Source organism: Cyprinus carpio, chromosome A20 (assembly GCF_018340385.1).
Source record: "Cyprinus carpio isolate SPL01 chromosome A20, ASM1834038v1, whole genome shotgun sequence".
NCBI lineage: Eukaryota > Metazoa > Chordata > Actinopteri > Cypriniformes > Cyprinidae > Cyprinus > Cyprinus carpio.
Genome location: NC_056591.1, coordinates 10,829,639 through 10,856,954, shown reverse-complemented (window position 1 = coordinate 10,856,954; position 27,316 = coordinate 10,829,639). Strand labels below are relative to the sequence as shown.

Below are 27,316 nucleotides of genomic sequence, written 5' to 3'. Positions count from 1 at the left end.
AAATAATTTCTGCTAAAGCAACTGTTTTGAATTGTGGTGGCCATATAACATTGTTACCAGCAGAGGGCACTCGACCTACAGCAACAATACAGATTGACTATCATTAGCCTAAATTAATCATTTGTGGATAGATAGATAGATAGATAGATAGATAGATAGATAGATAGATAGACAGACAGACAGACAGATAGTCAGATAGATAGATAGATAGATAGACAGACAGACAGATAGACCTGGAAATGACTTCAACTGCTCCAAATTCCTCACTCTTGTTTAAAAGACATACACTCACGAATAATGAGCAGTGAAAACCTTGACAAAAATAGGCATTTAAGAATCCCTAACATAGGCATAAGCCTGCTCAATTTATCCGAGCAAAGCTATCACGCAACGATAAGTAGGATTAAACGTGACCCACAGTGTAACAGCGTACTGGCTTTTCTTTTTTCAGGTTACCTGGAGGGTTAATTTTGGATAAGATAAACTTGTGCTATAAATATGCCCTTTTTTAATTCTTTTGTGCTAGAGAGTCCTTAGAGTCCTCAAAGACAGACTGGCATTAACACATGGCTCCAGAACTTTGGCACCTGTACATGAAATCACATTATTGGTGGTCCTTAAAATGACAGAGCCAAAAGTTTATTTCAGCTGCAGACATAATACGCTTCTTGAAGATGAACATGGTGCATGACTTTGCTCACACAGCACATAACTGTAATTCCAGGGTGCATTCATGCATAAAACTCTCATTCCTCACTGTAGCCAAGAAGCACATCCTGACAAAATAAGCTGCTATAGGAACACACAAAGAATGTTAAAGGTCAGTACCCTGATCCTGAGCTAACAAGGACCTGGGAGCTTATGTCATGTTAGATGTCATTGCAACACGACAGCTGCACTGGAGACAATGATACAGAGAGACTCGGTCTCTCATTAGAGCTGACTTTGTCTGGTGAATGGGGCAGACAATAGCTCTAAAACAGCAGGTGTCTTGATAGCTTATAAAGGCAGTATAGAGTGCATTAGTGCCCACCCACTTTTTCAACAGCCTTGGTTTCAGAAGTGTTTGTCCAATTCATTTTTTCCTTAGGGATTTAAAAAAAAAAAAAAAAAAAATCTTAAGTTATAAGCCATGAACCAAACCAACCAGCTATGCTAAGTTGAATCACAACTTTGATTTGAAGCAAAAAAGTGTTTGAAAATCAGACAAAAAGGCAATCCCGTGAAGCACTGCAAATTGCATAATGGATTCAAAAACATCAGAGAAATATGAAACTAATTATTTTGTATAATATATTGTTTATTTTTAAAATATCCCTAACATACATCTAAAAATTTCAGTAGTTTTTGAAAGAGTAGGGATAGCGACTCTATTACATCATTTGCAGTGCTTCATGGGAGTTGATGGATCCTCAACAATTTGCTTGTCATGATTCTCTGATTAGAAGAGGTTTCTCTGCTGAATCATGGGTAATGTCATTTTTTACACAATTACTTAAAAATGATTGCAATCATGTGGACTAATGGCTTCAACAAATGCATATGCCATTGATTAACCACCTTGTAGTAAATGATCATTTAAAATCAGTTCCCCTACACCCTCAGAAAAAGAAAGGTACAAATCTGTCACTGGTGCGGTAAAATACAAAAGCTTAAAGGTACGTCTTTGTAACTTAGTTTTAACCCTAAATGTTACTTATATGAAAGTACTTTAAATATACATATTAGTAAAGGATACCACCCAAGTGACAGTTTTGTACCTAAGAGTGTTTAAAGAGAAAAAAAGAATGGGATTTTTACTTCCGGAGCCTGACTGTTGCACTCTATTGCTTTACACGAAACATGCAGTTTTGTAAGAAAAAATATAATCTGATTAAGCAATATCACACCAGTGTGGATATTTTGCTAGACTGCTAATTGTGAGACAGAATATGTCAAGTTCCAGAATGCTTTGGGAGTTTATCATTGATCAAGGATGGTTTGGATGTACACAAAATTCAGTCATTGTGAAAGGATGTGAAAAACTACCTTCCTGAAAAAGGACATCCTTTCAGCTTTTGTTCAGGGCTGATTTCACTCCATCTTTTGAAGAAACGTGAATGAGAAAGCCAAGACATTTTCTCTGAGGTAGGCCTGTTGTTCTGACTGAGTTAGCCAGCACAATGTTCACATTCGTTAAAAAATTACTGCAAATGTTCAAGATCAAAAAGAAAACCAAGTGAACCAAAATACCCCAGTGTTTAAACAAACAGGAAGCACCTAAACATCCCCAAATAAGGAAATTGAGTGTATTAATGGCACTTATTAACGTAGTCTTTGCACATATGTTGAAAACATGTCATTTGAATGATGGAGGTCAGCTGAGATGCTCCTCCCAAATTGGGCAAAATGGAACCACTTAAGAGTAATTGGCTACATACTTAGAGATTGGCATCAGCTCAATCTAAACAAAGCGGTAAAAGGATGAGCCTTCCTGATCCCTTTTAAGTAACATCCTAACTTAGCAGCAATGTACTGTAAAACATTTATTTCAGGATTATATATATGAATTAACAGAAACATTCCGTGTTTCTTTAAGCATGTTTGCAAAGATGATCTTCAGACTGGGATTTTATTATACTGTACATAACAAATGCAATCTTTACTGTACATTCCAAGCATAATACACCAGGTATAGCTTTACTGTATCTAACCACGAGTCATGTTTATAAGATATTGGTGCATTCTTCCATATAAAATTAATATATTTAAACCAAAAAAATCTTAGGATAGAGTTCAAACTTGCAGATCGATGTAAAACTGCTCAAGATATTTTGTTTCATACAAAAGCAAACAGAATTAAGGCTATAGCTCTGTTCCAAAAAATGCTGCTTTAGAATTTGGCTAAAACAATGTGTTTTGGGAGGCTTCGTGTCTTCGCATCAAAGGGTGCATATTTGATAGTTTACAAGGTTTTGAAACAGAGCCAGCAGTGTGTGGTAAGTGACATCAGTTGATATCTCATGACCACAAAAAGGACTGTATCTAAGGCATAGAGCCATGGCTAGTGGATCAGACATTTTTTAGAAGTCATTGTCTATTGTTCATTTGATTAACTGAAAAGGTTTCACTGGCACAAGTACATAGAGCAAGAGGCACAGGATGTTCTGTGACAACAGTTCTTATGAGTTCCTAAACAGTTGTCTAAGATTATTCACTTAAACACTGACTACCAGAGTAGTCAATTTTGACTCCCTGATTCTTTTCTTTTGCAGTTGGGTCACTTGTTAAATGGCTAGCAAAGGGAAAAGCGTCTGGAGTTGATGTTCATCTTGGTGACACCGATGAGGCGCAGTGGTGAAGAGAGGCCAAACCCTGGAGTGACGGGTCCATCACACAGAAGATCCGACAGCTCATCACGCTCCTCCAGACCAAAGGTGGCATCGTTGAGCATCCGGCGATGCAGGTGACATGTCTGCTCCACTTTGAGTTTGTTGATGTCTCCGCGTAGTCGCATAAGTTGGCGGGCCAACTGCTGGTCCTGGATGCGCATCTCCATCTGTCAGTGAATAACAGGTAGGAGAAACTCATTAAGGCTTAATCATATGACTTTGTGCCTCCTCTAATTTCATAGTGAATAGTATGAAGCACTTACTGAGACATTATGAGACAGTATTTACTTATTGTACACAGTCAAAGGTTTAGATTGGGGATTCTTAACTCTGGCCCTCAAGGCCCCCTTTCCTGCAGAGTTCACTCTACTGTTCACTGTTTTGCTGTTTACTGCATTGTTTGCATTGGTGTTGTTGTGTTTGTTGATCTTTAAAGTTACTTTGTGTGGTTTTGTATTAACTGTGATTTTGTATGTAGTTGTTAAGAGTCATCGTCATGGTTTGTATGTTAAAATCAGACTTTATGCTCTCTACCAACACTACTGACAGCCAGCATATATGACTTTTAAAAAAATTTGAGACAAAACCATAGAAAAAGCATCATTTTGATCTGCCATTTTCATTTCAAAATCAAATTATTCTTATGTTAGTTTTTTATTTTGTTAGTGTTTTTTTTTATTTTTTATTTTTTTTATTTTTTATTTTTTTACTGTTTTCTAACATTTGAATACTTTTTACAATAAATTACGCTTTTAGTTATTCTTCCTCAAAATTTCACATTTAATTCAATGTTACTTGCAATCTCTTTGTTATTAATTGTGAAAATTACTAGCCATTTCTGAATGAAAATTGTTTCTACACTGTGATGACAAAGTTTCATTTTAGCAGTCATTACTCCAGTCTTCAGTGTCACATGTGATCCTTCAGAAATCATATATGATGATTCGGTGCTCATAAAACCTTTGTTATTATCATTAATGCTGAAAACAGTTATGCTGCTAAATATTTTTGTGGAAACATGAATTTTTTTTCATGTTTCTTTGATGGCTATACAATTCAAAGAACATTTATTTTGTAATATAAATCTTTTGTAACATTTTAAATGTCTTTACTGTCACTTTTGTTCAATTTAATTTAATTTTAGTTCATTTTTGAACAGTGGTGTTACTCTACCTTTCAGACACATGGCAAAATGCCTGGCGTGAACCTCTTGCTGCTTAATTGCTACTAACCAGTTAAATAAACATTGGTATTTAGATCCGGCTTTGTTACAACTTGTTATTGTGTCCAATTTTCTTTGTGTAAAAGAAGGGCAAAGGCAATGGAAGAAAAGCTTCTGATGTGGCCTTGGCTGTAATGGCCTGTGCATAAAAGTATGTCTTGAACCACATGGCTGAGTGGAAGAGAACTGATTACACTTAGAGGAACAGAGAGCGATCGCCTCTCATGCTCATCTGCTCACCATCTTTTCCACTCAATTTAACATGAATGGCAATCTTGCGTAGTGATGTGGTAATGAAGGCCTGTGCATTCACTCCATTGTTTCATTCAAATTAGCTAACTAATGGAGATGCTGTTCATTTTCTTCCTTCATAGAAAGACAACTGCAAAATAGCAGAAAGTATTTTGAAAAATCTAATTTGTGCGAATATTGTAATGACCAATACAAGCGTCTATGGTAAAGACAGTCTTATTAAAAATACTTTAAAATGACAGTTTAAAATGAGTTGTGTTAATTAAAAAAAAATTAAGAAAAAAAAAACCTACACATATGAGCGTTGATAATCATTACTGAAAAAAAATCAAGTTTTTAAAATCTATTTTTCAAGGTATTTTTTATTTATACAAATGTGTTCATGCTGGTTAATAATAATAATACCACATTTTATTTATACAGCGCCTTTTAAGAACCCAAGGACACTTACAAACAAATGATGGACAGCATATGAATGTTTGGCAGAAAAAAGGAAAGGACTTTTTATAGAAATTACTTATTTTAATAAATAATAATAATGAAAAGATTATGCCAGTCTATGCAATGAGCTTTTCTTTCAATAATTTCATCCTTTTAAATACTTAATTTTATTACCCTGATGTTTTTGGCTTTATATTTCTCAAAAAAATATTAAAATGAACTGTATGCTATTTAAATTCAGAAATAATGCCATTTAACTTCAGTCAACAAATGGAGATGATGAAACATTTTGACTTACCAGTTCTTTTCTAAGCCAAACAAGAGCCTCGTCAATATTATCAAACCCTCCAAGGCTTCTGGAAATCAGGGCATTTCCTGCAGTCACTTGGGAATTCTGAGGTGTGACGTTGGGCTTCAGTCCAGCACTTTTCTCCAGCTCTGATGAGCCCTCTGACACGGCTAAGCCTTTGGAGCTTTGAGCTTCCACTCTTTCCTTCCACTCAAGATAGGACGGCCTTCTGGTCTCAAGTCTGAGCTTCTCAGTCAGTGCTTTCAAGTTTCTCAAATGATCATCTGGGGCAACCTCAAGGCCATCATAGTCCTCTATATTAATCTGAGGTATTGAGCTGGCATCCATGGCCTTTTGAGGAAGTGGTTAGTGTCGAGAAAATAAAGAGTGAAAATCAATTTAAGTGGTCAGGTGATGTCATTGCCTTGTTTGATTAATAAAGATACAGTAGACCTTTGGATTTGCTTGCAGTAACCAGGATGTTGTGTCTGTGGGACTATAAAATAAATCAACAATGCAGATACTGAGCTTCTATTCTTCCAGCAGTATCATCTCCATAGCGTAGCCGTCCTCATACATCTTGCTTCTTGGTCCTTTCCTTCAATCGAAACAAACCTGGTTACCTATTTATCATTTAAGGTTTAAGGCCTAATATTAAAGATTTATCAATTTTAATAGCATATAAAACATCCATACTTTTCAATTTGACAGTTTTAACATAAACAAGTAATACACTTAATGTGATGCACACTTGTCAGTCATACATAAATGAAACCAGTAATGTATGTCATAGTCCCAATAAACGATAAAAGATGCATAATAACCAGGTTTAAATATTTATAATATATTTATTATTTTTATTGATAACTATTTATAATTATTCTTTCAACAGTTTAATCAAACGTTTTAAGAAAATAAACTAATTGATCATACTTTTTAAGTGATTGAGTTTGAAATAAAATATTTAAGTTGTAAATAAAAGATTATTGGAGTGTTTTAAAAGAAGCGTCAAAATTACATGCTTAACACAGTGCATTACTTTTCTGAGTAATATATTATTTCCTACACTTTTTTTTTATTTATTTGTTTTGTAGATGTCAATACCTATTAATAAACTATACCATGACAACTTTTTTTTTTTTTGTTTAGGTGAGAAGAAAAATAAATTATGTATTTGATAGTTTATTTGGTTTTAATTTTGCAAAACCATAAGCTATTGGAGGTAAAGTATGGTTTAAAATGGGAAGTTTACTGATCACATGGACGATTTCCACCCATGCCTCATATCACACTGTGGATCTTAGAAAGCTGGCGGTTGCCATAGCAACTAAGCCCAGCATATGAGTCAGCAGCACTGAAGACTGTCTGCTCTAAAGAACTAAATGGCACTCCTCACTACAGCAGCCAGGCCTGTGACAATCACCAAAGAATATATTGCTGCTCAATTACAGCCACTCATTTCTCTAATACAGACAAGCAAAACTACTGCTGAGAAGACAATCACTTGAAGCTCTGTTTCACACCAAAGCATCAGCATTGTGCTTATAACGTAATTGATCTCAGGACCACCCATATTTTGAATGCGTTCCCGCAAAGCTGTCTGTCTAATATATGTGTGATATAGAGTTTGGCACAGTGCCTTGATGTATTTCATCATCCCAGCTGCTCTAGGAATGTGTTCTTCACATAAGAGGCATGTGCTGGTTGTTAATTGGCCTCACATTAACCTCCACATGGCTGTGGGACTAATCACACTCCTAAACTCTCGGCTCATTGAGCACTTTGCTCCGCCTCCCGCACTTTTCCAGCTCTGTGTGTGGCAGCAGTAACGTGACTCATCTCACAGGGGGATCCATTTACCCCAGACCACTCTCACTTCAGTCTGACAAAATATGCTTCTTAGGGACTAAATACCTAGACTTTAAAATATGAGGCAACTAATGATAATTCGTGGTGAAATGAGGGCTGAGACTCCACAAAGAGAATGGAAATACTTTATGGAATGTAAGAAACAAATTGCAGCATGAATATATATAAAAGTTTTGCAGGTTTTGCTTTTGCACTTACTTGATATAATAAAATATAAATAAAACAATAAAATATAATATAATGTGGTAGCACTTTATTTTTCAGTCCTGTCCTGCATGTACATAGTATGTACTTATTATAATGTAATATAATAACCTGCAAAATTTCGACCTTTTTTATTCTCTTTTCATGAATAATATTGGTTTTGAGTGCTGTCTCTTTCCACAAAGTGTAATGTTTTAGAATGCATATCATTCTCAAGGGGGGAAAAAATCTCCTTTTCCAGACATATTAAATGTTATTTGGGCCAAACAGACAGTTTGGAAGCATGACTGCATGTATCCATGTCTAATTAGATGCGGTGAACCCTACTGTCGTATATCTGGAGTGCAAATCTTGGTTTCTCAGCATAAAATAATTGTGCTATTTAGAGTGAAAATGAACTATTCTGGCCAGAATCTCAATACCATGACCAGTATTATTGGTCTTGATGACTAATAACTTTCCGTTGACACTGTTAGTTGTGTAACAACATGTAAAAACATTTCTTTGATTATTACCAAATAGTTTGTTTATTACACGTCACATAGCAATGATTAACTGAGCCCAAGTAAATACAGACTAAATGAAAACCTATTTGGGTGCTGAATAACTCTTGTCTAGACAATTCAGAAACATGAAATTTGTTTGCTTTTCTTTTTTAAAGACAATATAACTTCATAAAAGTTTTTACTTTAAAATGCACCATCTCAGTCAACCTATTCATGGCTAGTGAATGCAACTGATTAGAATGAAACATCATGAAGCAGATGCATCCTGTGTAGAAAAGTCGTTTAGGCTGTTGAAAGTCATCTAAAACTTACTGCACCCTGTGGGACAGGCAAAGTATTAGCACGTTTGAATATTTTATCTAGTTTATATGGACTTTAGAGAGACTGGACAGTTTTCTTAATGCAGATAGTATTAAAGAAAAGATGATTCTTACCTTCATAGAAGTTTGTCAGGCACTTGCGCCCCTACAGCTGGAGAGCACAATATAACACTGCTCTTACTCCACACTTGTTTCTTGAATGAGATGAGAGGCTTGGATGGAGGAGGGGCGTAAGTTGCGTCAGGTTGTGGTTGTCGTGGAGACGGTAAGAAACTGCACAAAGCGCGAGTACAGCAGCATCTTTCACAGCTTTACACTCCTCTAAAACACTTGTACCCTTGCATCATGTTAAACAATTACATAAGGAATATTAATGATCATAATAAGCTATTTTATCAAACATTTTACAAGGCCCATTTTAGATCTGCTTCCATATTCTAAATATTTATTTATAGAACTTCAAAAATATCATTCAGAGAATGCAAGTAATATGCAGTTCATTTTCTTTAAAACATAGAAGGTCCAGAAAAGTTCCAGAAAAGTAAAAGACCACATTTTGTCGCGATATCATCAGGTCTATTTCCAAATACTTATTATTCAAGACTCTGGAAATGCATGAATGGTTAATATTTAAACGGTCTATTGATGCCCTTGTATTAACTTATGCTATGTTTGTGTGACCTCTGGTGGAGAATGTTGATAATCAAACTTGCATTAGTCATATTCTTTTTTCTTAAAATTTCTTATCACGATTATAGCGAACAAAATGGTCACTCTTATCAGTATTATTACGGTATTGCTAGAATGTGCTGGATATTTTCAAAAAGTACTGACACAAATCGTACTTAAAATCAACAAACAACGTATAAAATATTTTTTTTTGCATAAACACTAAAACAATAACATTACCAATGATGTTTGGATTTTAAATAGCAAAATGATGACAACAGTTTATCTAATAACATGTGCAAAATGTTCAAATAAAGCTTTGAAAAAGTTTCATGAAATGGTAAACCTCGCATTTCAGCCTTTAAATAAAGAAAAGGGTAAAGTCAAAATGATAATCGGTTAATAAATAATTATATGTAGGCCTATTTTATCTGCTCCATCTATCCGAATTGTTTAAATGTGTACAATAGCTTGTTTTTTATCAGCTGGTCAAAATTTACAGCAGGGCATGCTAGTCCGTTTTTTGGCCAGAGAAAAACTGCACACAAACTGAATATACAGTAAATGTAACTCTCTGTAAATCCACTATCTGACAGCAGGTGGCGCTGATTGAATAATAGGATAGGACATCATCTGATAGGAAACGTCCTATATACGTATTGCAGACGAGCAAACACCAAAAAATACGTCTTGCAGATGTAAATGCAGACGTCAAGTAGACGTCCTGGTGATGTGCATGTGCCATCAGGGATTAGGCTACAATTATTTTATTTACAATTATTAATTATTTATATACAATTATAACAAAAAGTTATTATTTAGAGTGACAGCAGATGATTTGCATTTAGATTTCAGTAGACATTAGCCTAACAAATATTATTACACACTTACAATCTAACAATCTATTCAGTAAAAAAATAAAATAAACAGTGTTGTTAGCGTTTAGAGCTGATGATTTTTTCCAATGACTTTTCCTCCTAATGAGATTATTTTGGGTGAGAGAGAAATAGGCGGGACTTCCTGTGCTCGACCCTGTGTTTATTTTTTTGCAGTACCAAATAGGCTGTCGTCCACGGAGGTAAGCTGAACGTTTACTTGCATGCATACACACAGCTTAGATTGGTTTAATTGCAAATGCATCTGTTTTCACTGTAAAGGTGCTTGATATCGGAGACGTTTTCATAGTGTATTGTAATGGCATAAGCGCTGTCATACATCACGCAGTGCGCTAACTTGAGCTGTAATGGTTTTCTGTTCGCTTACAGCAGCTGCTGTTGAGGGGGAGCCACACTGGTTCTTGAGGATAATGGTATAGAATATTATTTTAGACCCAACAGATTGTGTTGTAGATGTTTACAAAAAGAAGGACACGAGTGAAGCGAGCCAGCAGCGTGACGGGGGACAGAAATGCGCTGCATTGTGTATGATGTCATCATCTTCCATTTTTACTGACGCACTGAACAATTGAAATATTTTGATACATTTGACACCCTTTTTAAAGCATTTTTTAGTTCGAAATATATCCGGTTAGTTTGTTACATTATGTATAAGATGCAACCTGTTAACTGAGGCAGGCGCGCTGAAAGTAGGCTGCACTGCCATGACCGAATATGACATACAAGCTACCGTACATACATGCAGTGCCATTTCAGAACAAGTGCGCGACCGAATGCGTTTTTTAAAGACAGATACAAGCGGATTAAAAAAGCGTTTTTTAAAGACAGATACAAGCGGATTAAAAAAAACTACATAATTTGTTTTTTCCCCACATTTATCTTTTATTTTATTTTACTCTGAGTCAAATCTTTTGCAGAGCTGCATTCTCCTGTGTAATTTATTGTAAAACTGTGGTTTACAATAAAATATATTATACAATAAAATATAAGATAAAATATAGTAAAGGGAAAATATAAAATAAAAAAGTGAAAATAAAATATATTAAAATAAAGTGAAAAGGTAATTGAATATAAATCGACAGTATTTTTCATATTTACCTTTTCATTTTTTTTATTTATTTATTTATTTTGTTTATAGTGGCCATCTTTTAAAACTTTCCGTTTAATTTTTTTTTTTAAATATTGATCTTTTCAAGCTGCATTCCTCTGAGATAAATCATTATAATTGTTGTTTTTTAATATAGTGCTTGAATTGTTAAAAATATTAAAATATTAATCATAAACTGTTAACAGTGTTAACTGTTAACTACAAAACACACTGTTGCTCACATTAAATATTTTTATGTGATTATTATGACCAGTACTTAATTGATCCTTCTGGATTCTGTTCTGGAAAATTTCAGATTTTGAATTGTTGCGTTCCGGTGTTCCGGTAGGCCTATTTTTTTTAAAAATCCAGCATACAGTGCATTCGATCGTGACAGTGCGTGTGTGCTTGCATACGAGGATGGAGCGAGCGCGGCTTTGGCTAGATTTATTTGGAGGTTATTGCTCATGTCTCATTCGGCACAAATCCAAATGTTTTCATATTCAGAAACATTAAGTATTTTATTGTTAAACTATTATTTATAATGTAAACTAGGCTTGTACTTTACACGCATTCGCATATAGATGAAAAAACCCTTTTTTCTCCTGAACTGAAGCCTTATTCAATCATGCAGTGAAACTGCACGTCCATCGGTTCGTGCAGTGTATAGAAACGAACCAATGGCTCGGCAGCGGTGCCGCACGAACCTATGGCAGCAAAGCCTGCCAAAGCCCGCCAGAATGGGTGGGGCCTCTGGCTATATAAGCGGCCACTTTGCCACACGCATCAGGTTACATCGACTGAACTGATGACTGAGTCATGCAGCCTTTTAGCATGGCAAGGAACGCAGTACTTGTTCCTGTATTTCAGGGAACCGAGGTTACGTTAGTAACCAAGTATGTTCCCTTTCAATACTACACTCGTACTGCGTCGAAGACACTATTGGAACCCAGTTCAATCATGCCGTGCTAAGAAGGGGGAACGACCAATGCAATCATACTTGATATATGATACCAAGATATGACAATAGCAACCAGGAGCAGAATAAGCTCAGTGAGGTTATTTCTGGCCTAGCTTGATCGTCCCATGCTCATATCGCCTCGGTGCCTAAGGGACCGAGCGCACACAAGCAGATTTGAGTCTTGGGCAAAGAATGGCCAAGAGCATGAGACTGAGGAACAAAAGGTGACCTTACACAGAAAGTACCCTAGCATGATGTGCCGGGATGTGCCCACGTGCTTTAGTGCCAGTAGCAGAGCGGTCTTCAGCGACAGGGCCTTCAGGCTGATGGATTGTAGTGGCTCAGAGGGGGGGCTTTTTTGGGTCTCTGAGCAGTGTGGTCTTGTCATGTGGGGGTATTGTGAGGGGGAGGTGTGTTTTGAGTTTTTTGGCATCTCTTGTGTTTCGTGACAAGGTCGTTTTTGCCCACTGACTGGCCTGCTATAGGGGCATGTGATGCCGCTATAGTCTCTACGTAGACCTTGAGCGTGGAGGGGGGCCGCCCCTTATCCAAGAGCTCTTGTAAAAATGACAGTATCACTGATACATCACAGGAGGCTGGGTCTTCGCCATGGTCTGAACACCATGCAGAGTACACCGACCACTTAGAGGCATAGAGGCGTCTTGTAGCAGAGCTTTAGCCTGTGAAATAGTGTCTAGTATGCACTCAGGGAGTCCCGTGGGTTCCCGTTGAGCGACCAAAGGTGCAGAGCCCACAGCTCTGGGTGTGGGTGCCAAATTGTCCCGCCTGAGAAAGGAGGTTCCGTCTCAGAGGAATGGGCCACGGGGGGCCGCCGCCTGTCAGCATCTGTGACAGGTCGGCTATCCAATGTTGGTTTTCCCCCAGAGTGGGGCCACAAGACGAACTCTGCATCTCTGATCCCTGAGTCCTGATCCCTGACCTGCCTGATTACTTGGGGAATCAGATGAATCGGAGGAAAAGCGTAAAGAAGGCGGTTGGGCCAACGCGTCCTCGAACTTGGAAAAATATGTTGGGCAATGAGAGTTGTCTTTTGGGGCGAAGAGGTCTATTTCTGCTTCGCCGAAGAACTCCCATATCTTCTGAACTCTCTGTGGGTGAAGCCTCCACTCCTCTGAGGGGAGTCCGCTTCTCGACAGCATGTCCACACCCTGGTTCAGTTTGCCCGGTATGTGCACTGCCCTCAGTGAACCCAGGTTGTTCTGGGCCAATTCCAGCAGTCACGACTTCAGCCTGAAGAGTCGCGTCGATGACAGCCCGCCTTGGTGATATATGTATGACACCACCGTCATGCTGTCTGATCTGACCAGCACATGGTGGCTCTTTAGGTCTGACAGGAAGCTCTGGGAGGCTTGCCGAACTGCGATCATCTCGAGGCAGTTGATGTGAAGCCTGCTTTCCTCTTTCAACCATCGGCCAAAAGTGGGTTTCCTCTCGTACAGTGCGCCCCAACCTGTGTTGGACACATCTGTTGAGATTACTTTCCTTCTGCAAACCATACCAAGCGGGGCACCCCATTCCATCCATTGCATGTCCCTCCAAGGGGTCAGGGCCAAAATGCAGTTCTGACTCACCTTGATATTCAAACGTCCGTGACGCCACGTGTCGAGGCTCGGATCTCTCAGGCTGGGCAGCAGCAGCAGCGGCGGGCGCTTGCTTTGGAGGCAGGCGAGTCGGAGCTTGCTTGGGGCGACTGGCAGCAGCAGATGAAGCACGCTTTGGCAGGAAGTGTCGCATCGCCCGGGACGACTTCTGTGCCTCAGTGAAGCGTTCGGCGAACCCTTCCACTGCTGGTCCAAAGAGGGCGCTGGGGGAGATTGGTGCATCCAGGAACGGGACTTTGTCAGCGTCCTTGATCTCCGTCAGGTTTAACCATAGGTGACGATCCAGGATGACCAGGCTAGTCATCGAGCGCCCTATGGCCTGGGCAGTGCTCTTAGTAGCACGTAGTGCCAAGTTCGCACTTCTCAGCTCTCTGAGAGTTGCGGTTTCCGGGCCAGACTCGTCAGTGGCAGCGAGGAGTTTGGCTTGGAAGACTTGTAACACTGCCATGGAGTGGAGTGCCGCGGCCGCTTGTCCCGCTGACGAATAATCACATCTGGCGAGCACCTACGTCGTACGGCAGGGCTTGGGTGGATGGTTGGCCTTGGCCTTCCATCCAATGGCCGTGGGCGGGCAGAGATGCGCGGCCACAGACTTCTGTTTTAAATCCGTTATCTTAATTATTTAAATCAGATATATTTCACATATATATATTACCATTACCATCCCATCCTATTAATATCCCATTTTGTCCCAGGGCTTGAGAACCTGTGCCCTAGTTAGGTCCATGCAGAAACTTGTGAACAATGCTTGTTGTGGCGTCACCGTTTAGTGACATCTCCGAATGCTCCAGGAAAGCGTATTGTCAGTGTCGGTCACAGCGCCTATTAATTGCTGTTTTGAATCCAGCAATTATTTATTTACAAATTATATACTCTGGTTATGACAAGTGTAGTATAAAAGTTTTGTCTATTAGAGGAATAATAGGTTAACTGGAAAATGTTACATCGCGACCATACCTCTGGATGCCTTTCGAGCCTATATCCTTTAGGCTATTTATGTGGCTTTGTTCTGGTTTGCCGGTTGGTCATGAATTTCCACAAATACAATAACATTTAGGCATTGTTTCTTTTCCTAAATCCTCACAGTCTAATCCTCTAATTTTGCAGGTTTATTTTATTGTCTTTCACTTTAAATCACTGTTTTCGCATCTCTTACTGTGGTAAACATACGGTAAGGGAAATTTAAGATTTCATGAATTAAGAATTTGTTCGATTTATTAATTTGTTCCCTTATTTCAGTTAAAACATGGGTTATTTAGGGAACAAAATTAATGAAACATGTACATTTGCCACACATAAATAAGTCGTAGGAATGGATTAACAAGTTGATAGCCTTTCTGTCCTGTGTCCCGCAGCCCTGCAAAGCACACGATATGAAACAATTATCTGGGAAATTACTTAGTTACTACATTTCTATTGCTTTCCATGTTGAAGAACTTTTGTGTTGTTTCTATTTTAACGTATTTTAAAGTTTAAATCACATTAAAAGCTTAATTTGTGCATTGTGAACGAATGATGATGCGTTTATATACGGTTACCGTCACTCACAGCCGCTCGCAAGTGTTGAGTGCGCATGAGCCGCACGCAGCCCAAAATTAAATCGGTTAATTGACCATCTATAGCTTTAATCGATTGTATCTCTTATCGAACAATTAATCGATCATCGATAATCGTTGACATCCCTAATATATATATTAGGAGAAACTAGATTTGAATTATTTTAAAAACATATTACAAACTTTACGTAACAGGAATACACTTTTATGTGAGTGTGTTTATATTAATTAGAAATTAACATGCATATCTTAATTTATTTGCAATTTGCTAATTGTATGTACACCAGAATTTCGACTAATAAAGTTTTACATTATAATACCCACACTGTTGACATTAATCACAAAATTAAATGTGGTTAATGGTCAAAACTTTCTTTCCTTCCCCATTCATGCCTACAATGAATTTGCTTTTTATAGGTCTCCCTTTCGTAGAACATCTACATCATGCCAGAACTCTTAGTGATTAAGAGCTGCTTCCTGAGTTGCTTATTAGTACTGCTTCAGACATCAAGCTCACAGCAGGACGAGCAAAGCCAGCTGCTACTGGTGTCCTTTGATGGCTTCCGCTGGGACTATGTGAATCGAGTACCCACACCCAATTTCCGTGCCCTGATGGAAGAAGGTGTGCAGGTGGAACAAGTGGAAAACACCTACATCACCAAGACCTACCCGAACCACTATACCTTAGTGACAGGATTACACGCCGAAACCCACGGCATTGTTGCTAACGAAATGTATGACCCCATTCACAACCGTTCCTTTTCTATGGAGGGACCTGAAGTCTACGATGCATGGTGGTGGGAGGAGGCTGTGCCGTTGTGGGTCACCAATCAAAAGGCTGGGCGGAAGAGCGGAGCTGCCATGTGGCCTGGATCAGACGTTGCGATTGGTGGAACGTTCACACATTATATGATTTATAATGCGTCAATGCCATTTGAGACCCGAGTCGACAAAATCATTGCTGGTCTCAGGGCCAGAGGCCACAATTTGGTGTCTTGTATTGGGAGGAGCCAGATGAGAGTGGGCATAACTTGGGGCCAGAGAGCCCACTAATGGATGTAGTCATAGCAGACATCGATGAGAAGTTGGGATTCCTCAGAGAAAAGCTCAAAACCACTGGCCTTTATGACAAAGTCAATCTCATTGTTACGAGTGATCATGGAATGACACAGTTATCACATGATAAGATTATTGAGCTGGGACACCTAGTTCAGGCGTGATCTTTACACATGGATAGACAAGAGCCCTGTAGTTTGGTATTTTGCCAAAAGAAGGTATGAATGAATATAAAGCATTTTTTTATTGCTTATTACACTAATTATATAATTGGGGTGTTTCTTCCACTTCCTTCTCTGTTCTTTAAATTAAATTAAGATCCCATTAATACTGTATTGGAAAGTTTTACCATGTTTTAAACAACTTACCTCTGTCCCATGACAGATAAATATTTTCTGTCACAGGGGTCTTTAGGTTTAAATAAAGTGAAAAAAACAAATCGTTTCAGTAAATAAATCATGTAATTTGTGAGCAAAATATATTTTTTTATTGTGCATTATTTCCAATCAAGTTTTAAACTTTATGCAAAAAAAAGTCTAAAAAAATAAAAAAAAATGATAATTTAGGATGCATAAAACCTGGCTATGAAATTAACCTTCCGAGTCTTTAGTTTTTATTCCAAAAATGAATTGAAGGAAAATTTACATTTACCCTTTTTTATCATCACAGATCAGAATAACACAGAATAAAATGTGTATATAGTTTAAGAAACACCCAGTTACTAATGTTATATTCTAGAATTGGGTGACACATGCTTTATAGTTTTTGAGTGTTATTCTCTTCTTAACCCAGGTAAACTTGAAGAGGTCTACAGTTTGTTGAAGAATGCCAATCCTAACATGGTTGTTTATAAAAAGGAGTGAGATCCCAGAGATCATTACCACTATAGAACAATGTCAGGATCATGCCTCTGATCATCGAGGTCAAAGAGGGCTGGACGGTCATGCAGAACAGAAAATGGATCTTTTTATGTGTGAGTATTAATATTTACTCATAATTTAAGCAGAACATAATATGATAATAGTTACGAAAGAATAGTGCCACCCATAATTGAAAATTTGCGGGAAAATGTACTAACCCTCAGGCCACCATCCGAGAGTTTATTTCTTCATTGTAATATGATTTGGAGAAATTTAGCATTACATCAATTCCTCATCAGTGGATCCTCGGCAGTGAATGGGTGCCGTCAGAATGAGAGTCCAAACAGCTGATAAAAACATCACAGTAATCCACACAACTCCAGCCCATCAGTTAATGTCTTGAAGCAAAAAGCTTAATGATGTATTGTTTATTACAAAAACGCAGATTTTTTTTTGCTTCACAAGGCATTAATTAATGGGCTGGAGTTGTGTTGTGAGGTTATTGTGATGTTTTAATAAAACTCTCATTCTGACGGCACCCTCCAAATGCAAAGGATCCAATGGTTGAGAAGTGCTGTAATGTTGAATTTCTCCAAATCTGTTCTGATGATGAAACAGAAACAAACTTATCTATATCTTGGATGGATATATTTTGGTGAACTATTTGTTTCAATATCTGATATGTGTTTACTGATCATGTATCAGAGATATCTTTGCAATTGCTTTAATGAATGCATGCTTGATTTGCAGTGGGAAACCATGGTTATAACAACAGCCTTCCCAGCATGCGCCCCGTGTTTGTCGCCCGTGGACCCGCTTTCCGCTTTTGCGACTACAACAAAGCCTCCATGCGCTCCGTCGACCTCTATCCTCTCATGTGCAGCATTCTTGGTCTCAAGCCCTTGCCCAACAATGGCTCTTTGTCAAGTGTGCAGGGATGTCTTAGTGGAGACATCAATCCCAAAGCCAGTGGGCCCACCCGTGGCCAAGAGAGCATTCGGTAACGCCTCTGGCCGCGGGATCCATCCTCGGCGCTACCCTCGTGATTGGGTTTTCACTCTTCATCTTTGTGGGCAACAGGTGACTCCCCCAGTGAAAGAGGCAGCTTCCACCACTGCACTCTGTCCAATAGTTAAATAACACAACCCTTACTGTAGGGTCAACGCAAGGGGTTGTCAGCACTTTTCTCATGTGAGATTCGCCAAGGTATGTAGCACTGATTATCTCATCCAGTGCCACCGATCCGATTCATTCGAAAATAATTCTGATAACACTTTTTAAGCAGTCAAGCACGGTCGGCATTGAATTCAAAAGAGATCTACATCCACGGTACGACGCAAAGCCGAATATACCAAAAGCAATATGGGGAAAGATGCTACAGTGGAAAAAGGTTGTGCAATCATCAAAATCATAGTTGGCTAAGCCAATAGTGCCCCTCCTCTGGTAAAGCTGTCAGTGATACCGTTTAATCTGGTCATCTAAAATATAGTATTTGAAGAAAAAATGTTAGCATCCCCATGCTTTACTTTCAATTTGAATCGACATTTAATTTAATAAAAGAGATTTTGACATTATCTTGAACTGAATTCGAAATGAATTTTTCAGGTTGAAATTGATAGCAATTTGTCTTGGCATAATGTTAATTATAACAAAAAATTAATTTCTGTTGTCCCTCCTTTTCTTTAAAAACAAAAAACACCAATCTGAGATACAGAAAAGGCACTTACAATAGAAAACTGGATCAATTCATACAACATTAGCATTAAAATAATCATTTAATACTATTAAAATGAAACATTAAAATACTCACCTGTTTCAGTAGTATAGACACAACTAGCAAATAATAGTATGTTAACATAAAATATGATTTTAGTGTGAAAAAAATTCATTCTGTGTAAATTGATTTTACATTAAATTTTTTTTCCATGACAACTGGGAGCAATGCAATGATTAATCCCTGAAACCCTAAAATGACTGTAAAAAAAAATAAATAAATAGCTTTATAGCCCAAATAAGCAAAATATGCAAACTGTAACAGTAAAAAAAAAATAAATAAATAAACAAAACAAAACAAACAAAAAAATTTTTTTATAATATGGTAAGCTTCACATTTCTGCTTTTAAATCCTCAAAAAAAATAAAAATAAAAAAAATAAACGAGTTTTTTTCACTCAGGATTCTTTGATGAAAAGAAAGTTCAAAAGAACAGCATTTATTTTAAATAGAAATCTTTTGTAACATTATACGTCTTTAATGTCACATTTAAGCTCAAATAATGCACAATTTAATTATTTATCAAATGGGAAGCTTGGTATCATTTACTTTTTTCCATTGTAAGTGACCTCCTCAATGTAACCTCCTTTTTTCTTTGTATAAAATTAAGAAAGTCCAAATAATGTTAAAAGCTGATTAACACTATGCACACAAATGCTGTTGACTGAGTTTAAATCAATGTTAAACCAGACTATTCCTTTAACTGAATGTTATGGATATTTAACTTTCTGAACAAAAAAAATTAAGGGAGGTTAGTAGCAGTCACTTTCTGATTTTGTTATTCTCCTCATATCCATCACAGTTTTGTTTGTCAGTTAGTTGCAGTTGTTTAAGTTGGCAGTGTAATGTTAATAATTGTTAATGAAAAGAAGCTGGTAGTTGTCAGGACTACTCCGTGTTGCACTAAGATCAATGTACTAAATCAGGATAGAGAGATAGTATTTGGCTAGTGGGATGTTTAGCTTATATGCGTTTTGCACAATGTAATGCCATCCAAAATTTATATAAAAAAGGGTTGTGGGGGTGCCAAAAATTGACAATCAAGTAGTAATAGTATAAGTCCTGCATTAGAGTAATTTGTTACTTTTTGAAAATAGCATTTAACAAAACGCCCTGTGTAGGGCAAAACACTGTGATCTGTCTTCTACTGGTTCAAAGACTGAAAGGAAAATAATTATTTATGATCTTTGATATTAATGGTTGCTAAAGTAGTAGTAGTTAGCTGCTTGCAGAATGTTAGGATTAATTTCTGTTATTAGAAGGAAATTATGACGTTCTAATTATGGGACGTGTGCAGAGACTGTTGTGTTTTGTGTTAAGCATCTCTATGATTTACTGCATATGTATTACATGGTAATTCTGGATGTGTAGGGCCTAATGCCTGATTTTTGACACTGTCAAAAGTCCCAATAAACTAAAACATTTACGTCTAAATGTGCTACATTAAACGGTTCATAAAATGCCCGATTTGGAAACTTCTGAGTGCTTTATTTTATCTACCCAGTGTACTTCCATATTAGCAGTCACAACCCCTGTTCTCTCCCACATGCTGACTATCAATACAGAAAAGTTCAAGGTGTCGGTAAGATTTTTATAAAAATGTTTCTGAAGAAAGTCTCTTATGCTCAACAAGTCGGCCCCCAATTATTTTATTTAAAAATACAGTAGCACAGTGATTGTGAAATATTACAATTTTTAAAATGACTTTATGAATATAGTTTTAAAATGTTTATTTATTCTCGTGACTGCAAAGCTGAATTTTCAGCATCATTACTCCAGTCTTCAGTTGATGAATTTTCAGCATCATTACTCCAGTCTTCAGTTGACTCCATTTTCAGTATTATATGCTGCTTAGTTACTATTGTAGGAAGTACCGGACCCCAACTTTTGAACACTATTAATATTTAATATTATAAAGGGTCAAAATGCAACTACACAGACCAAAAGGTGGAACTCACAGGCAAATCTTTATTAGTTGCAAAAAATACAAGGGGAACTTGTTTTAAATTTATGCTCTATAATCTAAGAAACTCATGCATACAAACAACAGCAAAATTTCATCAATAGACTGTTGTGATAAAAAACTAAAATAAGAGGCTTTGAGCAGAGCGCTAAACCCCAGGCCTACAGCTGAAGGAAAGGGCCAAAGGAGGTGAAAGGCATGTCGTCTGACAGAACAGGAAGCTGAGCAGTCTGTGAAGAGGGCAACTGAAGATTTTTGGTTTCATCTTGAAAATGGCCTCAATATCAATGTCTCCTCCTCGTGGTCTGACTTCTCAGTGGTTTTGTGGTCTCCATTTTTCAACTCATCGGGCAGAGGAGGAATACACCACCTAGAGAATAGGAAGATAAAAGTGAATTCTGGGGTTATCTTACAATGTTTATCAAGTATATAACAACTACTATATTTACTTTTTCATTATGAAATCTTAAAATCCTGGTTATGAAACATGGTAAATGTAATGAGTTTTTTTTACCTCAACATTGTCATGCCTCATCTTCCTCTTCCTCGCTGCCCTCACTCATTTCCTCCTCCTCGTGCCTCCTTGAGCCATTGTTAACAAAGGGCTCTGCCTTGGCATGAATCTCTTTAGCCAACTCTTTGGAGACATACTTCTTAGACACCTATAGCAGAATCATCACAAGCAGGCTTAAACTCGAGAACACTAGACTAGTCAAGTGTGCTTGCTGCTATCAGACCCGGGCTCTCCAGCCGCATGCAGGTCACAGACGTTATCATATTACAACCCCCGCAGACGCTCAGGCTAAAATAACAAGGGTTGCCTAGCAAAAAGTAACTGACCACATCATCCTTCCATCTATGATTTTTCAGAGACCTGCCAGAGATCAGAATTGGATTCATGGATATCTAACTACTTACATCATCAGATTTTTTGGCTTTGGCCTACATAGTTCATCTGAGATTCTAGAAGGTCAAGTCTAGAGGCTGTGTGTTGGCGGCCGTTAACCTTTCAGCCCATGCGAGTATGACATCTTCCTCCAGCAGATCCGCGTCGTACAGGTCTTTGAGTATAATGAGGACTCTGGGTAAAGAGCTGAGTCTGATACAGCTTCACCAGGCACTCAAAGCCACCCAGAAGATATTTCTGGGCTTTCTTATTGTTGTGGCAGAACTGTGGGCAGAAAATGTATACTTCTTACACTTAATATAGTGCATTAACAAGCCAGTATGACAGTGTTATTTGTAAAAGCAGCACTAGTGCATTTTAACAAAAGGAATGAGGTTTGTACACACAGGAAGACTGCTGCTGTAGTGCAGGTTTCCCAAACAGGGGTTCAAATCATACTACTACTATAATATTAAAATCATAGCATGTGAATTTGTTGTTAAATTACTGAAATATTAACAATATTTATCTCAGTGGGGACTTCAAGTAAATATTTTACGTCTAAGGGGGAAAAAAAGTTTGTTTTAGTGTAACTAGAAGCATTCAAGCTATCAGAGTTACAGTTTCAAGTCACACTCTAACTCAAGGCGCCTCAATGATTTAAAATGAGGAAAAAGCATCGATACAGGCGAAATAAAAAAATAATAATGAAATAATGACAATTCATTTCACACCCTCAGCAAACCAGAAGTAAAACACGGTTTCCAATTATCTTGGGAAACAAATGTATGATACAACCTAATTTTAAAAGTATGATTTCTATTTCTGGAAAAGGTGAATGTGAATTATGATCTTAAAACTCCATAACCATTTTTTATAAGAATATTTATTTTATACTACATTAAATTGTGAGTTCCAAAGAGTGAGCTGACTCATTGGACAAAGAGTGGGAACCATGAAAAAAAAAAAAAAACATTCAACCCTTAAAACTTTGCTTCAAATATTGTTGTCCTATTGAAACAGTAGTCCTTGGAATCAAAAAGGTTGAGAAACACGGTTTTAAATGTTAACAGCTATGAGGACATACCCTGAGGAAGTGACGCTTGTACTTCTTGATCTGTTCACGGATGTTCTCATCAAAGAGCAGCTCGCTCAGGATCAGAGGACCCATGGCCTTCACATCCAGCCCTTTTCAGCCTCAGCCAAGATCTCTTTATCTGCAGCGTCAATCGCGCCACTGTCCTTTTTTCCCTAAAGAGCAGAAACAATGAACAATGCTAAATAAGAAGTGTCTATATATAAAGAGCAATTTTCCCCATATTTTCAGTTTAATATTAGGACAAACACCTTCACAAAGTTGTAAAATATGTTGACCCTCTCCTCCAGGGATTTCTCCAAGTCCTCGGTGAGCGTGAGACCCTTGGCATGCTCGCTGATCTCCTCCATCCTGCGACGCTGGGCCTCCTCTGTGGTCTCCTCAGCCCAGTCTCCATCATCATCATCCTCCTATCATTAGATCACAGTCAACACCAGTATTTTCATCTCCTCTCACGCTGGTTAGTCTGAAAGTGGTTTTTCAGCACTCACCACAGCATCAGGGGCATCTATGTCATTATGGTTTCCAGCCTCTCCACCACTTGAGCCATTCTCTTTGTCCTTCTTTCGGTTCTTCTTTTCCTTTTCTAGTTTTTAAACAGATCCACTGTCATTCTCTGCACCAACAGGACAGGAAGAGAGGAAGTTAACAAAAGAGCAATAGAGTTTAGTTTCATGAACATCAAATCAACATGCCATGGGGCAGAAAATCAGAGGTTTTGACCACCATTACAAGAGATACGTACTGCTTACAATCACATACTAAGTCTAAAATAGATTACGTTACCAAAATACCCAGGCCATCCTTCAGTTTTATTTGAAAGTGAAAGGTTTGTGCAACATTAAAGTAACAAAATGAACAAAATTAATTAATTAAATCACCTGGTGGATTCTTGAGAATGAAGGTGCAGGAGTTTGTGTCTGGTGTCTAACATGCCTCGGTAAAACCACAAGCCTTGCAGGAGTTTCCAATGGTCTGCTTCTTGGGATTAATGTGCTACAATGAAGAGAACATTTGAAGTGACCGTTTTAAACTATAAACAGGCTGTGCAACAATGAATCCAGCTACAAATCTGTTAGGCAAATTGCTTTGTATACTTGAAACCTGCAGAAACCATTTTGTTGCTGAAAAAAATGTATCCTTTGCCTGTATACAGGTATAGGCTGTGTGTTACAGTATGTCTTATGACCCTACAGAGAGGATATAAGGCTGACTGCAGCATGAAACAGAAACCAGGCCAGCGGGGACTATGCAAAAATCTCATGAAGTCCTCAGTACTGCACTGCAGAGGAAAATCAGCAGGGGCAAAAGTCCAAAAACAAAAAAAAAAAAAAATTCACCCAAGGCTTTTCATCTCTCGAAACAAGATATTTTTAATGAAACATGAAACTTCTGTCCCCTCCACTGAAAGTCCATACTCAACCATACTTGAGTGATGCAAAGAACAAACCTCACTGGGTTCTTGCAGAAGCTTAAATGTGCTCGCATGACATGCAAGATCAAAATCTCATTGGTTCTCATACATCAAGCAGGTATGTTTGAGCTTCCGTTTACCATACGTGATCCATATATGATGCTCTATAAGTAGGGCTGAGCGGAACATTGACTTTATAAGGTATTTTTGTATTTTCAAAAATGATTTAGGATAAGTAAATACTGTTTATGTCAACAGTAGTTTGATGTTGTAAGCACATCTGAAAAATAGCAAGGACACAGAGTGAGCTGTCCTTTACACGAGACATGCTTTATATTGCCTTACTTCCATCAAACTCATAAGCATACAGTTTGATCCAGCTTGCTCTTTCAGGTGATCTGACAGATACATGCGTGTGCTCTTTGAATGAATGTCTTATGGGTTTAGAATGACATGAGTAAATGTTTAATTTCTGGGTTAACAATCCCAATATGATGAGACCCTCCTGCCATTGGCTGATTGGTTTTGGAAGCTGAAAACAAGAGACTGAATGTAACAGTGAAAACCTGAAGGTGGCTTTTATACAGTTAATGACACAGCTTATTTCCTCTGTGCACCTGCAAAACAATCTTAACACATGGAAGCATGGAACATGCATGACCCCACAGAGACCCACATACTCAGCAACAATCTTAAAAATATAAAGAGCACCCAGTTCAACATGCACCTGTTCATCAATAGTCTCACTTCAACCATGACCTTTCTATGCAAGTCTAAGTGAATATGGCAAAATGGAAACGGAGGATGTATTCACCAAATCAGTTTCAGGATTGTCACACTCAGGACACAGCACAAACTTGCGAATGAATCCGTCTAGCATGTCTTGCAGTTTGTTTGCCTCATGAGATCCATTGACAATGTAGCGGTCATTCTTGGCATCAAACTGGGTCTGGGCTCCCAACTCACAACCAAAGAATTTGGTGGGATCTAAACAAAGGTTACAATATAATGTCAAATGGGAAAATCAATATTTAAGAAAACAGAAGTGACACTGCGTTTAAAAGCTTGCTCACATGTCGAGGCCTGTTCAGAGCCTTGGCAACATCAACCATGTTGACTATGACAGTCTTTATTCCATTCCCCTTGCCTTCCACCTGTAAAAACAAACATGGTTTAAGTTGCATCTGTAATTTTTAACATTTATAGGTGGATATTCATTTTAATGTATATACATAGACAAAGAAAGTATACATTTTATTTGTGTGTATTTATTAATAGGCAATACCATCATTTTATTTACATATCATTATTTGATCAATATTAACATTCATTATGAATAAATAAATATTAACCCCAGCCATATATGTTTAACACCCACCTTAGCAATGAGTCGGGTGCATGTTTTATAGCGGTAGAACTGGTCTAACACGCTGCGATTGACATTGATGGACATTTGGCTTCCCGTAACGGTTTATCAGCAAGACGAGAAGATCTTGAATTGGCAATTATTAGTAGCTTCTGTTTTGAAGAGGAGGGGATGACATAAACGACTGCAAGAGTAGTTTTGTCTCTGACATGAAAAGTGCACAGCCACTGAGGCTCCAGGCTTCGGGCTCGTTGACTAAGTTCCCCCCAACAGGTTCCGGCAACTGCACTATAGCACTGCAAAAAGGACATGAGAATGAGGATTAAGAGCAGGAAACAACTAGTAATCGCATAGTTTGGCACCATTTCCACCCTAGTATCAACACAGCAGACATATAAATCGAGGTGTGGTGTGCCCATCTCAGTAAGCCTGGCTAGTTATCTTTACTAGGACCACCTGTCATTGTGATAATGGGGTCTACATGTCAATGTGCTGTTTTCACACAACTCAAAACTGAATCATATTGCTGTTAAGTATAGAAAACAAATGGCACATATTCAGAACCCAGTCATTCGGGTGCTGCAATTACTTGAATGCTGATGTAATGAAACACCCAAATAGGGCCTCTCTTTGAGCAAGCACATACTGCGAAAGTGTCGTCACCAACAATGGGAGGACGCCATTTTTATCGGGTGGCAGCATGCAACTTACATATGAACTGACGCGAACTCCTACATTCCGATTAGACGAGCCAACTATCGCGAGATTACACGAGCACACACACATACACGAGAGAAAAATACAGAGATCAAACGTACCTTTCCCATCCGTAGCTCCTGTCGTCCAGGTACTCACACCGTTTTCCGCAAAACAAAAGACATAAACACACCGCTGGTCGCCCTGAGAAGAGTGAACTACTGGTTCATCTGGTCGATTTAGGTGTGAAACCGCTAGTTAGGGGTCGGAACGGCGTGCCCTGACGGGGTTAACGTTACACCTTGCGGAGCAGGAGCGTATTACCTGGAGAGAAAGCTCACGACGCCCTCATGGGACCTGAAAGTGTAAACAGCATTCGAGCAAAACTATACAACTTTGCAATAATAATTGCCGTTGTGAGCTTCCCAACTGGACTGACGTATTGAAAGCTAGTCCAGCTAACATATGCAAGCGTTACCAGAAACCTAACACGAGCAGTATCTCCTTAAGCCTCAGTCCGACTATATTTACAACTGTGACTTCCAAAAAAAGAAGAATTCCTTATTTAGAAGAATTCCTTGATGGATAGGCCAATAATGTTTTCGTGAAGTTTTACTCACCAGTGCTCGCACTCTTCTGCTAGTATTGCTAAACACACGATTAGCACATAGAGCAACCATCGTGACTTCCTAATCTTAACTCGGCTACCAAACTAGCCCCGCCCCAGGTTTCTATATGGATGTCTTGATTTGGCTTTGGCCCCTCACTGGGTTCTATTGTTAATTGGGGTCAAATTGTGCGATCAATCATATTGAGAACAGGTTGGCATGCCACTTTACTTGCTGATTGTGAAAAGATGTCTTTTTTGTTAACATAACATTACTTTTGTACATGTTTTTTTTTTTTTTCTCTCAGTGTATATGGAAGCGGTAAAGATGATGA

At 38.1% G+C, this 27,316-nt stretch overlaps 1 protein-coding gene and 2 pseudogenes across 1 annotated transcript; 1 reads left to right on the top strand and 2 right to left on the bottom strand.

Moving 5' to 3' along the window:
- Positions 1–2,592: 2,592 nt before the first annotated feature.
- LOC109057694 (protein FAM167A) lies at positions 2,593–8,699 on the bottom strand. The gene is made up of 4 exons (XM_019074927.2): positions 8,589–8,699; positions 6,029–6,173; positions 5,585–5,926; positions 2,593–3,538 (listed from the first exon to the last, which is right to left on the bottom strand). Exons 3-4 carry the CDS (start codon positions 5,921–5,923, stop codon positions 3,275–3,277), a joined length of 603 nt encoding a protein of 200 aa, XP_018930472.1. The 5' UTR covers positions 5,924–5,926; positions 6,029–6,173; positions 8,589–8,699; the 3' UTR covers positions 2,593–3,274.
- Positions 8,700–10,098: 1,399 nt separating this feature from the next.
- On the top strand, positions 10,099–18,185 carry LOC122148914 (annotated as a pseudogene).
- A 3,255-nt stretch (positions 18,186–21,440) lies between these two features.
- On the bottom strand, positions 21,441–23,488 carry LOC122148913 (annotated as a pseudogene).
- Positions 23,489–27,316: the final 3,828 nt, after the last annotated feature.